This window comes from Eleutherodactylus coqui, chromosome 2 (genome assembly GCF_035609145.1).
Source record: "Eleutherodactylus coqui strain aEleCoq1 chromosome 2, aEleCoq1.hap1, whole genome shotgun sequence".
Lineage (NCBI taxonomy): Eukaryota > Metazoa > Chordata > Amphibia > Anura > Eleutherodactylidae > Eleutherodactylus > Eleutherodactylus coqui.
Genome location: NC_089838.1, coordinates 4,202,783 through 4,218,846, shown reverse-complemented (window position 1 = coordinate 4,218,846; position 16,064 = coordinate 4,202,783). Strand labels below are relative to the sequence as shown.

The 16,064-nt window shown below is 46.6% G+C and overlaps 1 protein-coding gene across 1 annotated transcript in view; it reads left to right on the top strand.

The window, feature by feature from the left end:
• Positions 1-1,519: 1,519 nt before the first annotated feature.
• Positions 1,520-16,064, top strand: part of ARHGAP8 (Rho GTPase activating protein 8) — a 57,168-nt gene continuing 42,623 nt past the window's right edge. The window contains exons 1-4 of the mRNA XM_066590186.1: positions 1,520-1,662; positions 11,375-11,457; positions 12,503-12,637; positions 15,579-15,666. Coding sequence (XP_066446283.1) covers positions 11,412-11,457; positions 12,503-12,637; positions 15,579-15,666 — 269 coding nt within the window. The 5' untranslated portion in view covers positions 1,520-1,662; positions 11,375-11,411. The remainder of the gene's footprint in view (positions 1,663-11,374; positions 11,458-12,502; positions 12,638-15,578; positions 15,667-16,064) is intronic.

The window sequence follows — 16,064 nt, the reverse complement described above, 5'->3', positions numbered from 1 at the left end:
GATGAGGTACATTTGCGCACGACACTTTTTTTCCGCGGGTTGAAAGGCTATTTAGCCGGATGTGTTCTTTCCATTGCGGTTTTGCGCAGTGTTTCTCACTTCAGCTTCATATTTGCGCACCTTCCACAGAATTCTATGGGGCCTTTGGTGATCAGATGCGCACCCGATACCCGCACATTGGGCTACACGCTGCACAATTTAGTTGGGAAAAGAACACATGTGGAACTAATTACCCTAAATTGCCCTTTAATTCGGGCGTGCCTCAGTGAAACAAACAAACAGTACAGCAATATGCGCAAAAATGTGTGCAAAAGCACGACGCTCGTGGCGCAAATTCTTTGAACTAACGCATGCGTCTTTGCGCATACATCCATGGGAAGTCGCTCTTAAGGTGGATTTACACGAGTGCTAGAGATTCTCAGACGCAACTCGTATTGCACAGCAGACACCCCCCCCGCACTTCTGCGTCTGCGCTGTGTACGGACCGTGCAATAACGCAGACGTGCGAGGATCTTCTCTGAGCACTGCTGGAACGTTCTGTCCTGATTGTGGCTTGAGAGTGACTTATGGTACTTCATGATATCGCCGGAGGTTCAGATGTGGGGAGGGCACCTACAGAGGGCTCTTTTACAACTGGGGTCTCTAAAGTGGAAACTAATACTACTGTGGCCACTATAAGGGGCACTATTATTACTAGGGTCACTAAAGGGGGCACTATTACTATTAGGGCCACTGAGAGGGGGTGTTATAATTACTGGGAGCATGGAGAGGCGGCCCTATTACTATTGGGGCCATTAAAGGGGCAGAATTACTACTGGGACCATTAAAGGGGGCAATATTACTACTGGTGCCACTGAGAGGAGACACTATTAGGACCACTAGAGGGGGCACTATTACTACTCGGACCACTGGAATAAAAGCTAAAACCATATATTATGATAAGCCACGCCCCTAGAGCTCGCTGCTTTTACCGTGGCTAATATTTTTTGGTGGAAAAGATGACAACCCTACATTGCGCCCATCATATCAGCAGGGGCGCTGTCCAATCCGGGCACCTTAATAACCAAGCCAGCCCCAGCTTATTAAGATGAGCTGAGCAGCCAGCCGCTTGATGATGTCATGGGCACAGAGAGGGTCATGCCTCTGGACCTGGTGCCAGGAGTAGAGTGCTTGCCTGGTTGGCATTACTGGTTGTCACTATCTGTGTAAGAAGTAGCAGGATCAGACATGGGGGTCATTCATCATTACTCCTGCGTCACTTTATGGCAGAATGGGAAAAGTTCCTCTAAATCTGGAAATAAAGATTTTGATACACAAAGTATATTAAAAAGTTGCAGAAGTTTGCAAAGAGTTAACCGACAAATCTGGAGATCCCCTTATAGTTGGCACCATGTTGGCATCCATATTGTGTTCACTGAGACGAAGGGCTAATCTCCTCTAAATTCCCATTGTGTCAGTCAGGAGGGGAGGAATGCGGGTGAGTGGGCGGCTTTTATTTTCACCTTGGGTTTTCCGTGTTTTCCCTTCGTGTTCGCCACGCCTTGTCATACACACAGGAATGCTGAACAAAGGAGCACCTTGTCCAGAGGAGGAGCCACCTGGGTGCAAGGAGGACATATAGGACCCTGACGGGGACAATGACACCACAGGACATACTGCAAGGTAGGGAGCAGGAAGTAGGACACCGGTGACTGCAGAGGGAGCAGAGGGGAACTTGGTGCTTAACTCTTTGCAAACTTCTGCAACTTTTTAATATACTTTGTATCAAAATGTCAGTTTGTTGTTAGTAAACACAGGATTGTTACAGATGATCTTCCTGATGCGACCCCCCCCCCCCCATAACTCCCATATTATGTGATATCAATGGAAACAGAAACTCAAAAAGTTTTCATTTACCAAACTAACAGACTGTCCTTGTTGCCCCTAGCATCCAATCACAGTGCAGCTCTCATCTTACCCAACAGCTAGAAAAATGAAAGCTGCGCAGTGATTGGTTGCTCCGGGCAACAAGGACAGTTGGTAGACAGTTTTGCGAAATGAGGCCCAAATAGTTTTATTCCGCCGTAGTCGTCGCTAGGGGATAGGAGACAAGATGGCCGCCAACGAGGACAGGGGAGCGTTTTGTGTCCCTGATTTTCGCGTCTCCCGGTCTGTTATCGGTGTACAAAGTCACTTTCTGACAGTTTGGTGACGATCCCCCAGCGGCGCACAATCCGTAAGAGGTCCTCCGAGTTTAGGGAATACGGTTGCATCCGTAGGCGAAAATCATCCGTCCGTCCAGCAGTAAGCGTGGAAACAGCGGAGCGTCCGTGGAAACAGGAACCCCTCAGAAATCCACAGCGAGCGGAGAATTGGACGTCCGGCCGCCGACCGTGTGGGAGATTCTGCGCAGACGTTTGTGATGTCATCCCTACTGACTGTAATCGTTACCGGCGCTGAGACCGGAGGACAAAGCGCGGCGACGATCCTTCTGCGATGGTCTGCAGACTGACGGGAAGCGATGGAGGCTTCAGTGATGAAGCCGAGCAACAAACGTAATGCCAGAATCTGGGAGGGCATCCCACCGGTCTACGTGCAGCGTCTGCGGACTCCCCCGCGGTGAGGGTGGTCTGCGCTGTAACCTGCAGGAAGGTGTGCGGCCCCTTCTTCATCCAGGAGGAAACAATCCTGAGGGTCTCATCCCGGGACGCTACAGATATGGCTTCACCTTCCAGCTGGACGGGACCCCTCCTCCCCCATTATCACAATGAAGCCAGAAGTGAGCGGCGCCTACCAGACAGATGGGTCGGCCGGGCCGGTGGTGATGTAGTGACGTCTTCCTCGGCCTCCATGCCCCCAGACCTTACACCTTGCCATGTTTTCATCTCCTGTAGTGTTAGGCCGGTCGCACACGAACAAGTCGGATTCCGCATGTGGATTTCCGCAGTGCAAGACCTGCGAATATTCGCAGAAAGTAATTGCGAATGATCGCGGAAGATCGCAGACACGAGGCTCTTCCACGTGGATGTATACTATGCGCAGCATATCGTCCACAATGAAGCCTCCCTCCCTTTCATTCCGGCTTCTCTATCTATTTTCCTTTGAAGTTGCGAGCGTTTCGCCGCTCATACGTAAGGGCAATCCAAATACACCCGACTCGGGTGTGTCTAATGCCCCCCTTACCAGCCGCCATGATGTTTCACGCTCTAGAGGATCAGCAAGTGTTTCCCATTGTGTTCAGTACGGAAACTTGCATCGCACTTCGTGCAGACCGTGCGGCATGCGATGCGTTTGACTGCGTTTGATTGATAACAATGGGTGATGCGGGAAAATAGGATAATCGATCTTTTATCTCGCCGCATCGCTCTTGTGTGACTCTGTTCAAAAGAATGGCGCTGATATTTGTGCACCTTTTGTGTGTCTTGCAGCGCACAAACCTCAAGTGAATTTCGCGCTCCTGTGAATGTCGCCTGATGACTTCTGCAGACGAAGGATTTTGCGCACATTTTTGTAAACACAAAATCCCTCGCACAAAATGCAGCAAAACAGAAACCAACAGATGGCCGCACATTATGGGTTTCCTGCGCACATATTTCATGAAAAAATGCGCGACTTGTTTTATTTTTGCACAGTTGTACACCAAAGGCACCATAGGAGTCTATGGGAGTGCGCAAATGTGCAACCGATCCGCGTGAAATCGTGCACTGAAGACCCAGGACTAATAAGGCTGCACAGCCTGTTAAATGGCGGCACAGAGGTTCCTGCACCAATGTGACCGCGCCCGGCAGCGCACAAAAGTACAGCAAAAGCGCCTACACATGCACGATCGCGCTCTCTTTACGTCACGCTATCGCTTCTACGCCTGTGCCCGTCTGCAGGAGCCCTGAGGGTGCGTTCACACATCAGCAGATTCCACCCCTTCAGGGCTTGAACTCATGGACGGGTCCCAAAACGAAACCAGTAATACGAGGTGCGGGAGAGACAGGCATTGTGCGCAATAGTTTGAATGCTTTGAAGAAAAAAAAATCAGTTCATCCGTTCATACGCTCCACAGCGCGGGACTTTACCTCAGTCGTTATAAACAGTCCAGGCCGGCTCAACAAAGATGGGGAGCAAATCCTGCATCCAAAAAACTGTCCAAATCTGGGCCATTAGTGTGGATTGTGACAGGAAATCAGCTACGTATCCGCAGCTTACTCCATACTATCCGGCGCCCCCCTCACCTCCTCTGTAGGCTTTCCCCACAGTGGCCTCAGTAGTAATAGTGACCCCTATAATGGTCCCAGTAGTGATAGTGACCCCTATATCGCCCCCCACTAGTAATAGTGTCCCCCACAGTGACCTCAGTAGTAATAATGACCCCTTCACAATGGCGCCAGTAGTGATAGTGACCGTTATATTGATCCGAGTAGTGATAGTGACCCCTATATCGGCCCTCACTAGTAACAAGCGGATTCCATCTACGCCCGTGTGAGCCCGGCGTTATTCAGACCGCGGCCTGTAATACATAATTTACAAGGAGCCCCGGGGCCGTTCGCCTTCATACAGTCCAGGAGCAGCTTGTTGAGCGCCTTCTATGTGAGACCGCCGCACCTTATCAAGCTCACGGAGACTCACAGAGCGCCACTTTACACCCCATACCCACCGCCGGGGTCAGGAAATACCCCCCCAAAAAACATGAGAGGAGGGATACCCGGTTTTATTGTGCCTCATACCCATCCCAACCGGCCTCCGTAATTACCCCTGTCTTCATACCACACAGTTTACATCATTACTTTAAGATTTGGGGAACGCCAAAAAGGGTGGCGGGAGGGGTGGTCGTAGGGAGTCAATTTTTTTTCTGCACGAGTGGGCAATGGGGCCTGGAATTTATTCAGTTGTGCCCTGAAATCCACCGGGCGTTCCCTCCATTATGGGCCAAGCCATGTGTCCTGTAAGTAGATTAGGGCCACAATGGGTATGTTTCTGAACACGGGATGAACAGGGGGATCCATTTTGGCATGACATATTTGCAAAAATATAAAATGTTATTTTTTCTCCTCTAAATTGCATTAAATCCTGAAAAAAACTGTGGGGTCAAAATCCTCCTGAGCCCCTCAGTGAATACATTAAGGGGTGTCGTTTCTAAAATGGGGTCAGTAATGGGGGTATCTATCATTCTGACATCTTTGAGTCTTGGCAAACTTGACTTGTAGGAAAACAAATTGTTCCTCAAAATGTTGATAATCAATGTTAAATTTGTACGTCCCCTAAATAGTTAAATAAACTAAAGTTTTTCAAATGTGCTTCCAGAATAAAGTAAACAGATGGAAATATATATCTTATCAAAAATTTGTACAGTATGTTTGCACATATTTCAGATATCGCAGTTGAAAAGGGTGAAAAAATAATTTTTTTTAAAAATGTTCCCAATTTTGGTACTTTTAATAAACATGCACAATTCTATTTTTACCCCCCAAATGAAGTACAATATGTGGCAAAAAAACAATGTCAGAATCACTTGGATATGCAAAACCTTTACGGAGTTATGATATGTTAGTGAGACACGTCAGATTTCCAAAATTTGTCTGTCATTAAGGCGCAAACAGGCTTGGTCACTAAGGGGTTAAGGTCCCAATAAAAGTAACAGTTGTGCCCTCTGTTGTGGAATCTCCGTAACCTTCAGCTGGTGGTGAATGCAGCTCTGTATACCCTAATAAGGCCGGGCAGGGAATAAGTACAAATCCCGGTAGAACAGGAATAACGTTGTCCTCTCAAAACTTGTTTGGCTCCTGTGTGTTTCCAAGTAGCTGCGCCCTCAGGCGATATTGTCATTATTCAGACTCCATCTATAATCACTAACTAAACACATTCTATTAAACTATTATTACCTGCATTATAGACTGCCCGCTGTCAGAATATCCATCACTTCATCTGACATGTATAGCATTAGATGAGAAAAAGGGAAATCTGGACTGTTCGTTTAAACATTGCTACTTGTGTCAATAGTTATTCCATAAGGTCCTTTTAATGACATTTTTCCCATAATCCCCACCCTTGGAAGCACCGATCGCACTGCACATCCTGATCCTCCTTGTTCACAATCATGTTGACAAAATTGCAATTAAAATTGCTCATACAATGCCATACATAGAAGGCTTCTATGGGAAGTATGCGTTGGGAAATCTTCAAGATGTATTCCTTCAATGGAAGGCTTAAACATAGTAAGCACAGCGCAGCGGCCTGAAGTGGTGGTGTGAATGTATGTGACTGACTGCGGTGGATGAGTCCTGTGTGTGTCCCTTCAACTGCGTGAGTGACATGATTGTAAGGCTTGGGTAGATGAGGGGCACAGTTTTAGAGAGGGGAGTTGAGAAGATGTAGTCGGAGGTGTTGGACGTTCCTCACAGAGCCAGGCATAGAGTAGCGGGTCTCCAGCCACTACAAAAAGAAGGGAAGCAACTTAAGAAGCCTGAGAGCCAAATGGAAAACTTGAGTGAATGCTGTTAATGAGTCGGGAGTGCAGACCCCACGGACATAACTGAGACTGAAGACGTCTAGAGTTCGGAGGGAAGAATGTCTCCTAGAAAGCATGTGACATTGAAGGTGTGGAAGAGAAGTGAATATCTGTAAAGAAGATTGTTATGTCTGCGCAATGTGCTACTTGTTGGAGAATCCAAGATGAAGAGCTTTGAACAAAGTACAGCCGTGCACCTCCGGTTGAGTTCCTGAAAAACTTATTAGTGGACTGTGGACTCTTTAGTTTGCGCCATGTGAATAGGAGCCTAAAAGAGGCGCTGGCGTCACGTGACATTCAGGTTCTTTACTACTACGTTTATGTACTGTGAGCAACTGGGCTAAGCCAAGCTGGCGCCACTGATGGAAGAGATTGCAGAGCCTCCCGTGACATTCCATCTTTTTTCCCCATCGCAGCGGGCCTCTGGCTCAGTTCGCCGCAGTATGCCTTGGTGTCACGAACAGGATGAAACCTCCGCGTCTGTCGTACTAGAGAGATTGGACTTTTCGTTGCTACAAGAATCTTATTGACTTTAATGATTATAATGACTGATAAAATGCCTGTGGTTGCTAAAATGTCTTATCAGATGGAAAAGGACGGTGTGGGACTGCTGGGAAAAGTGACTTTGTTGAACATTCACGTTATGCCGGAAAATACAGTTACTGTAATGGACACGCAGGATGGAGCCCAGCCAACGCCTTCTTCTTCTTCTCCACTGCAAAAGCCTGCCAAACTTTCCCGCCGCCTGAAGTCTGGGAGTGGTGGGAACAAAGTAAGGTGGAGGGAAGCCGCCACCGCGGAGCTGGAGGAAGGAGGAGTTAGGAGCGGCCTGGAGGAGGAGTCTGAGGTGAGCTCCACAGATGCATTGCAAGTTGAGCAGGAGTTGGAGGCAAACCTAGAGACTGAACAGATAGCAGCCAGGGGCGGAATGCAATTTGTGCCGGCTGGTTACCCTCTTGGGGACCCTCTTTGGTACTTCAGGGACGAGGAAGAACAACAGAGACTTGTATCCCAGATTTACCTGTTGCCTGCGGGATCCTCTGAGGACTTGTGTCAGACTGCTGTGGAGCCTGCCCTCCGTGCGATTATTGTGCCTAGCTGTGACCAAGGAGTGCTACAGGGGGCTTTGAAGCGCTCCCCGGAAGGGACTACAGTTTCGGCTATACAGATGCAAAAGACCTTTATGGAGCAAAGGTCCTCCCCAACCACTGTGGAATTGGCAGACGGGCAGAGAGACATGATTGAGCCTGCCCGGGAGGAGTCAGAGGAAACCCAACCTGTCCCCATAGCTCAAAAACTGCATGCGTTTAATTCATCAAAGGGGCTTTTAATGTCGGAGTATCCTCCCTGGATTTTGTTGCACTGGGACAATCGGGAGCCCGGAAGGCCATTCTTGCGCATCTACATTCCTTCATAAAGGAATATGGCGATCAGAATTTCGCATTTGTATTCCGGGATGTAAGAACTGAGAAAGAGAGAGACTGCAGAGGATCGAGAAGTTCGGGGTCTGTGGAGTCCTGGGCCGTCTGTGTGTTCCTCTATCGGGATCAGATCATGGGTAAGTGGTTCTACGCCCACCGGTTCACAACAACAGACTCTGCGACAGAGGAACCTATAGTTCCATTGAGGACTCGTAGAATGGGGTGGGTTTAAGAGGTTCCGAAAGAGACATCTGGACTGTTTGTTTTTGTTTAGAATTTGGACTTCTGAATTGAGCAAGGACTTTGGCATTTTTCCTTTGGTTTGTGTTTTTGAATGTGTCGTAATTTTTCTATGACGAGTTTGATTAAGAAAAAAAAAAGAAAGTAACAATGTGTTTATTTGCAATATAAATAAGCTTCACTGCATGAATCTGCAAGAATCGTTAGTAACGGTTAAAGCTATTGTGCTGGAGTTGAGTGTGAGAGGAGTGTTACTGTTTAAACTAGAGGTATGCGTGCTGAGTGTGAGTGAATCTGAAGGTGAGAATCTCATTAGTGGGATTGTTTGTAGTGAAGCTTCTTAGCGCATGCCCCCCCCCCCCCCATCTCCGTTTCTTAACAAGGGGGAGTGAAATTCATGCCGCTCTCACCTGTATTTTTCCTAACCACACACCTTTCGCTATCTCAGTGTTACCATCCGTGTACAATTCAATTTCAGACTTTGGGGAGAAGAATGATGTAAGGGCCCCATAGTTTATGCTGTAGTATCTCAAGTCTTTATGCTCACAGTGGGCTGTCATAAAATAGAGGTCAACACTGGAAGTGCAATTCTGGCGGATCCTGGAATGGGTTTCATGCTCTGCTGTATAAACCAACAGGGGGTGTAGAGTACTGGTTCCGCCATGTTCTCACCTGTCTGGGTTAGAGTTTACTAAAGGGTGAAACCTGCTTTTTACTGGAGTTAGTATAGACTCTCTTTACTGAGTGGTTGTAATCCTGGGGCAGAAGGTTGGTGTTCTGGAGGATTTTCATCTCGGCCATTTGTCTCTATGTTTAAAGAGCATCAGGGTCGGCTTCCTTCAAGTTGGAGGGAACTGCAGTGGCCCGAAGTGGTGGTGTGAATGTATGTGACTGACTGCTGTGGATGAGTCCTGTGTGTGTCCCTTCAACTGCGTGAGTGACATGATTGTAAGGCTTGGGTAGATGAGGGGCACAGTTTTAGAGAGTGGAGTTGAGAAGATGTAGTCGGAGGTGTTGGACGTTCCTCACAGAGCCAGGCATAGAGTAACGGGTCTCCTGCCACTACAAAAAGAAGGGAAGCAACTTAAGAAGCCTGAGAGCCAAATGGAAAACTTGAATGAATGCTGTTAATGAGTCGGGAGGGCAGACTCCACGGACGGTCTGTCAGATAGCTGAGACTGAAGACATCTAGAGTTCGGAGGGAAGAATGTCTCCTAGAAAGCCTGTAATATTGAAGGTGTGGAAGAGAAGTGAAAATCTGTAAAGAAGATTGTTATGTCTGCGCAATGTGCTACTTGTTGGAGAATCCAAGATGAAGAGCTTTGAGCAAAGTACAGCCGTGCACCTCCGGTTGAGTTCCTGAAAAACTTATTAGTGGACTGTGGACTCTTAGTGGACTGTGGACTATTTTGCATTGTGTGAATAGCGGCCTAAAAGAGGCGCTGGCGTCACGTGACATTCAGATTCTTTACTACTACGTTTATGTACTGCAAGCAACTGGGCTGGGTCAAGCTGGCGCCACTGATGGGAGAGATTGCAGAGCCACCTGTGACATTTTATCTCGTTTCCCCGCGGTCGCCCCTGTCGTGGCAGGCTTCCTGCTCAGGTCGCTGCACACAGAACATAGGGACAAAAGGTATGCCGATAGATATCAGCCTGAAATAGCATATGGTTATGATGTGATGTAAATCATTATTAACCCCTTCACTACTCTAGACCACCAGGGATGTTAACATAAACCTCTTCACTAGCCTAGACAATCAAATATGTAATTACTAAATTTCTTCACTATCCAAGAAAGACAGGCACATCACCATTAACCCATTCACCACCCTAGACCACCAGAGATGGGAATATTCACTCTTTCACTAACCTAGATCACAAAACCCCTTCACTACCCTAGACAATCAGGTATGTAACTGTTAACACTATCCTAGATAAACAGGCATGTCACCATTAACCCTTTTACCACCATAAACCACCAAGGATGGAAATGTTAATCTGTTCACTTGGTAGACCACCAGGAATGTTAACATTAACCCCTTCACTACCGTAGACAATTGAGTATATAATTGTTAACCTCCTTTGCTATCTTAGACAAACAGACATTTGACCATTAGCCCCCTTCACCATCCTAGACCACCAGGGTCTCACTTTCACTAAAATCTGCTCTACATCCCAAAATGTAGATGTATGAGAGGTACCTTTGGCATCCCCTATTTAAGGCCACATTATATCATCAGACAGGGTGAAATATAATAAGACTGGGATCAGCTGAGAAAGATGTAATGCATATGGCCACCATTATAGGGAAAGGAAGCAGGAGGCTGATGACAAGGGGCTCCGTTCTGTGACATGGCAGCTACTCATTGCAGTACTGTCACACCTCATCATGGCGTTGTCGCTTTTGTCTTCCCCCGACAAACAACATTACAGCGATGCCAGTGAGAATCCTCCAGGGACCGTTCATCTGTATCTCTGTGCCATATCCATTCTTCTATGTGCTCCGTATAATGGAAATAGAGTGTAATACACCCGATAAATCCCTGGCGACTATTATACTATAATTAGAAGCTATGGAGGCGATACAAGAGGCCTTTGTCCAGGAACATGTCAGGTTAATTTAATTAAAACTCCAACCGCCTCTAACGAAATCTCTCAGCTGGTAGAAGGTTCAAAGCGTTTAATCCCCAGAGCCGGAATTTTCTATTTGAGTGTTAATTTAGTAGCGCGCGATCCGAGCGCTCATTAATGCTTTGTACAGTCGGCACGTTAAACACAAAATAGATTAGCCAGTTGGTGTTTTCGCATAATTTTCGAATCATTATTTGCAGACAATGTAAATAGCGGTGATAAGTGGTGCAGAAAGGTGGAGAGGACGCGGGGCTAAAATACTGCTTCACCCCGCTGATAATAATCCTCATTGTCACAGGAAACCAATTTGGGCGAGAATTTAAATATTTACAGTATCTTCATTTATTTTGCTGTGAATGCAATTTATTGTTATCTGTTATCAGCCATTTCAAGCCGAGGGTCCTGTTCTTCAATGGGTTGACTCAGGGGAAATCCCCAAACATATCTGATACCGTGTTCCCTACTAGTACTACAGCCCTGGTATAGCAGATTAGTTCCTTTTAGATGGATAGGTCTGAGCTGCAGTACCGGACGCAGTCCGAGGACCGAGTTGGCGCTAGTTTACTGCAACATAAAATGCTAAAAAGTTGTTGTTTTTTTTCAGGCTGAAGTGCCCATCGGATTATTTTCATATTTTTGACATGGAGAATCTACAATCTATAGACTTTGAACAGTTAGCGGAGATCGGTAGGTACCTGGTTCCCAGGGAAGGTTTTATATGATACACTGAAGGGCCACTTTATTAGACCCCCGGCCCCCTCACGATTGGCGCTGCCCTGTACAGTAATTCTCCCCCTGACCCCGGAGTGCGGCATAAAGTCACATGACGAGTTTTCCGTGGATCAGTTTCAGTGTGAATCCACATTAGATGGAAGATCCAGCGATCGGAGCGACTTCCAACGAGGCCGGTCATCGGTGCTGGACTAGCCGGGGCCGGGATGTCACTGCCAATCTTGTGGTTATTTCTTGTGCAGCGGTGTGGAGAGTATACAGAGAATCTGGTGATCGAGGGAAAACATCCAGCATAAGGGGATCCTGTGGACGGAAACAACTTGTCACCAAAAGGGGTCGGAGGAGGATGTCAGGAATCGTTCTGATGAACAGGCTGCACAGTCAAGGAAACTACAGTTGAATACAACGCTGGCGCACCAATCACTGTGCCTGAACTTGCAATTTGCCATTTCTTACTTTTGATGGGCATTTGTTAATAACGATCAGTTCCAGCGCCAATAAGAGAAACAAAAAGCTACTTTAGTGGGTAAAAAAACACAAAACTTGTATCACTGAGCAGCAGAAAAACATCTCCTGGTCAGATGGGTCCAGATTTCTGTTGCTGATGGGAGGTCAGAATTTGGTACAAGCAGCATGAATCGCTGACCCCTTCCTGCCAGCCGGTCAGAACATGTCAGCACCGCCATCTAATCTATGGCAACTACAAGAAGCTTCCTGTCCGCAGGGGCCGATATTCCTGCAGAACCATTTCATCACCATGTGGAATCTACACCATGTCAAACTGCTGCAATTCTGAAGGCCAAAGAAGGTCCAACGCCCTACTAGCTGGGGGTCTCTGATAAAGTGACTATTTGGTGTATGATGAATGTTTCTGACTGCTGACATATATTACATGATTAATCAGTACAGGGTTGTTGGCTCGGGGTCTTGGTTGGCTGCAGGGTTGGAGATGTTCTTGGATCTCGGGTGGTTCTTGGTCTTACATTGTCTTCATTTGCAGAGCTTCAGAAGGATGAAGAGGAGCAGGCACAGCTGAGTGGGGATACAGTGGATTCTCCAATGCGGGAAGCCAACGATGCCAGTATAAGTCACCCATATTACGACATCGCCCGCCATGGGATCATCCATGTGGCTGGTGAGTCCTTCATAAATTAGAAACTCTGACTAAAAGAATTTTTGATTTTGAACAAAAAATTTTGAAAGTATCTTGTAATTAAAGTTGGGGAAAGTAATCAGGCTGACCTGAGCATCCGGCAGAAGCCAAAGTACAATGGGCGGTGGAGATCCATGTAAATATAGGTGACAATGACTGATAAGTGATTATCTAATCTGGTCAGAGCGATCCTGATTCCCATTAAAGTCAATGGGTAAAAACTGGGTTCACTGCTGAATGTGGCTCAGTTGTTAGCACTGCCACCTTGTGCTAGGGTCGTAAGTTCCAATCCCATCAAGGACAATAACTATATGGACATGGAACAACTTCATGCAGATGTTACCCTCAGTTAGATTTGAACCTAAATCTTCAGCTCTGCGAGGCAGCAGCACAGACAACTGAGCCACCACACTTGTTCTTTCCTCTACAGAGATCATAAAAACTCTATATAGATGTTGTCGTTAGACAAATTTGAACCCAGAGAACACCAGAAACTGCAAGGTGGCAGTATGAACAACTGAGCCACCACACGTCTGCTTCCTTCTCGCTTCTCCAGAAGAGGAGAAGAAGTAGAAAAAGGAAAATAAACACAATGAGAACATACAAACTCCATGCAGATGTTGTCCATAGTCAGATGTGAACCTAGAATGCCAGTGCTACAAGGCAAAAGTGCTCGGCACTGAGCCACCAAGCTTCTTCCTGCTCCTTCTTTTCTGGAGAACGAAAATGAAAAGAAGGATAAACAGGCGGTCATAGTTGTCTTATTCTCCTTCTTCTCATTATCATCTTCTCTTTCACCTTTTTCTCCTCCCTTTTCCTTCAATTTTTTTTCTTATCACTTTCCTCTAGACTTTCGCCCAAACTTGGATGGGGTTGACCTGATCCAGTTCTGCAGAATCTGACTAATTTTACTTGCCAGCCAATCACGATGAGCAACCCTAGTTAATGTAGTCTAACCGCATGGACGGGGCCCACTAGGATCCCCTCTCCATTCGTTAGACTCTCCTAATGTTTACCACCATGTCTAGGGGGAGCTTCTGAGACTGTCGCTTCTTCTTATGCCCCACGAGGGCGAGCGGTGGTCAGAAGTCATGGAGATGTCCTTTACCATGATATTCTTGTTAGCTGCTAGATGATTTCATTAACACCGGGTGAGATTAACCCTTTTGATATACTAGTCCAGTGATGGCGAACCTTTTAGAGACCGAGTGCCCAAACTGTGACCCAAAACCCACTAATTTATCGCAAAGTGCCAACATGTTGTAACTATTGGAAGATTGTTGTCTGGTAACCAGACAACTCGTTTAACCACTTCACCACTCTAGACCACCAGGGATGCCACTCTAGACCACCAGGGATGCTGACATCCACTCGAAGTTGCTAACTTTAAAGGGTGTTGCAAAATGTACTATGCTCCAAAGATGAATAGCATAGCATCACCAGTAGGGATCATCTTGTCCCGGTTTTGGCCATCGCTAGTATCCTCCTCCACTCTCAATGCTCTGCTGTTTCCTCTTCTCTTCTGCATGTTTGAGTTGTATCCTGCAGGATTAGCAGCATCTTAAATGTAATGTAATCCAAACAAGCATTCCTTTCTGGTAATGGGTTTTTGAAGTTAATTAGATTTTTTCTTTTTAGAAGAGCTCAGATCAAAGCCCAGGAACCTGCGATAAACCACAAAAAATTGTTTGATTTCATTAACCTGTTTGCTGCTGGAATGACAACAGTCTTTCATCTATTCAATACGGGGGGGGGGGGGGTTGGAATAGACATTATAATCACAAGCTTGAATGACTGTCAGAGCAATATATGATATGAGTGCCTCAAGAGCCGGTTTCAGTAGTGGCAGAATGGACTATTGCCCAGGATCCCCTTTTCCAAAGGGACCTATGAGAACTGGACTCCAGGAGCAAGCTGAGAGTGTAAGGAGGCTTCACTCCTCTGGATCACCAGGGACTTAACATTAACCTCTTTACTGTCCTAGACCACCAGGGACTTTGCATTAATGTCTTTACTGCCATAGACCACCATAAACTTTATCATTAACCTCTTTATTGACCCATGAGAACTGGACCCTAGGAGCAAGCTGAGTGTGTAAGGAGGCTTCACTCCTCTGGATCACCAGGGAATTTACTATTAACCTCTTTACTGCCGAGCCTGCACGGTCAGTACTACCCTAATTTCAATGCAGCTGATGAGAAAAACAGAGCAGGTGCCGCTTAGGTATCTCAGCAGTCCCATTGTAAGTGAATGGAATGTAGTGCACTTGCACATCCAGCGCTTCACCCAGTCTCCTCCTCCCTCCAAGGTTTGCAGGACATGAGACCCCCGATCTTGAGATCGGTGGGTGTCTCAGTGATGAGACGCCCCTGATCAGTAGGTTATTCCCTATCCTGCATGATGGAGATACTTTTGCAGGAGAACAAATTGATCCTCATAGCGTCTTAACCCCGCCAAAAGGAATTGTGCATCAAGTTATGTTATGCATCGTGCAAAGGACTGATCGCTGTACAGCACCTCCATTACCTGTCACTGCTGTCGTGTCATACTGCATCCAGTGTATTAGTAATCCTAGGATTTAGCAACAGACGATTCCACGGAAACTGTTTAATTGCCTACTTGTCATTAGAGCATTACTTACTGTCATTCCTTTCTTCATAAATAAGCATTGCACATTTTTGTAACTCCTTCTGCTGCATCAGATCCTGAATCTACGTTGTGAAGCCACCCACAACACAGCTACAAGAGCTGGACCTGACGGAGTCACATGTTCCGTGTGGGTCAGCGAGGATAGCCCACCATATGTCTTGGAGGCGATTCATCTGATTGCAGCATAGCGCCCCCGTTATGCCACAAGATACATGATTGCATCTCTGATAACTTTTATGGTTTTTCTGATACAATCATAACTTTTGTCTTCCAGGAGATGATAACTCTGGGAGAAAAGTGATCACATTCAGTTGCTGCCGTCTCCCTCCTTGTCATGAGATTGATCATGTCCGACTCCTGGAGTAAGTCGTAGTATGTGTAAGGCAGACAATGTAACCCGTCAGCAATAAAGAAAAATCCCCAAAGCCAGTAGATTAGTGCCATATAGTCCCACAGGTGCAGGGGGCATGGACTTCACAAGCAGAGCATTCGCTGGATGAGATGCCCCGCTCCACCCCAGTCCCATGATCAGTAGGGGTAGGTACATCTTCCACAGAGTGTATTCACCCTTCCCCTTCCCCCCGAAAAAAAGATTCTTCATAGACGTTGTATGCGTCATATCTATAATACAACTTATATAACACGGAGGTCTTGGATACAGCAGTTCAGCTCTAGTATACCTCTATATAATGCAGTCACCATGTAATAATCAGATTCCAGTTCTACACAATGATAGTGATTACAGTGCAGTTACCTCCAG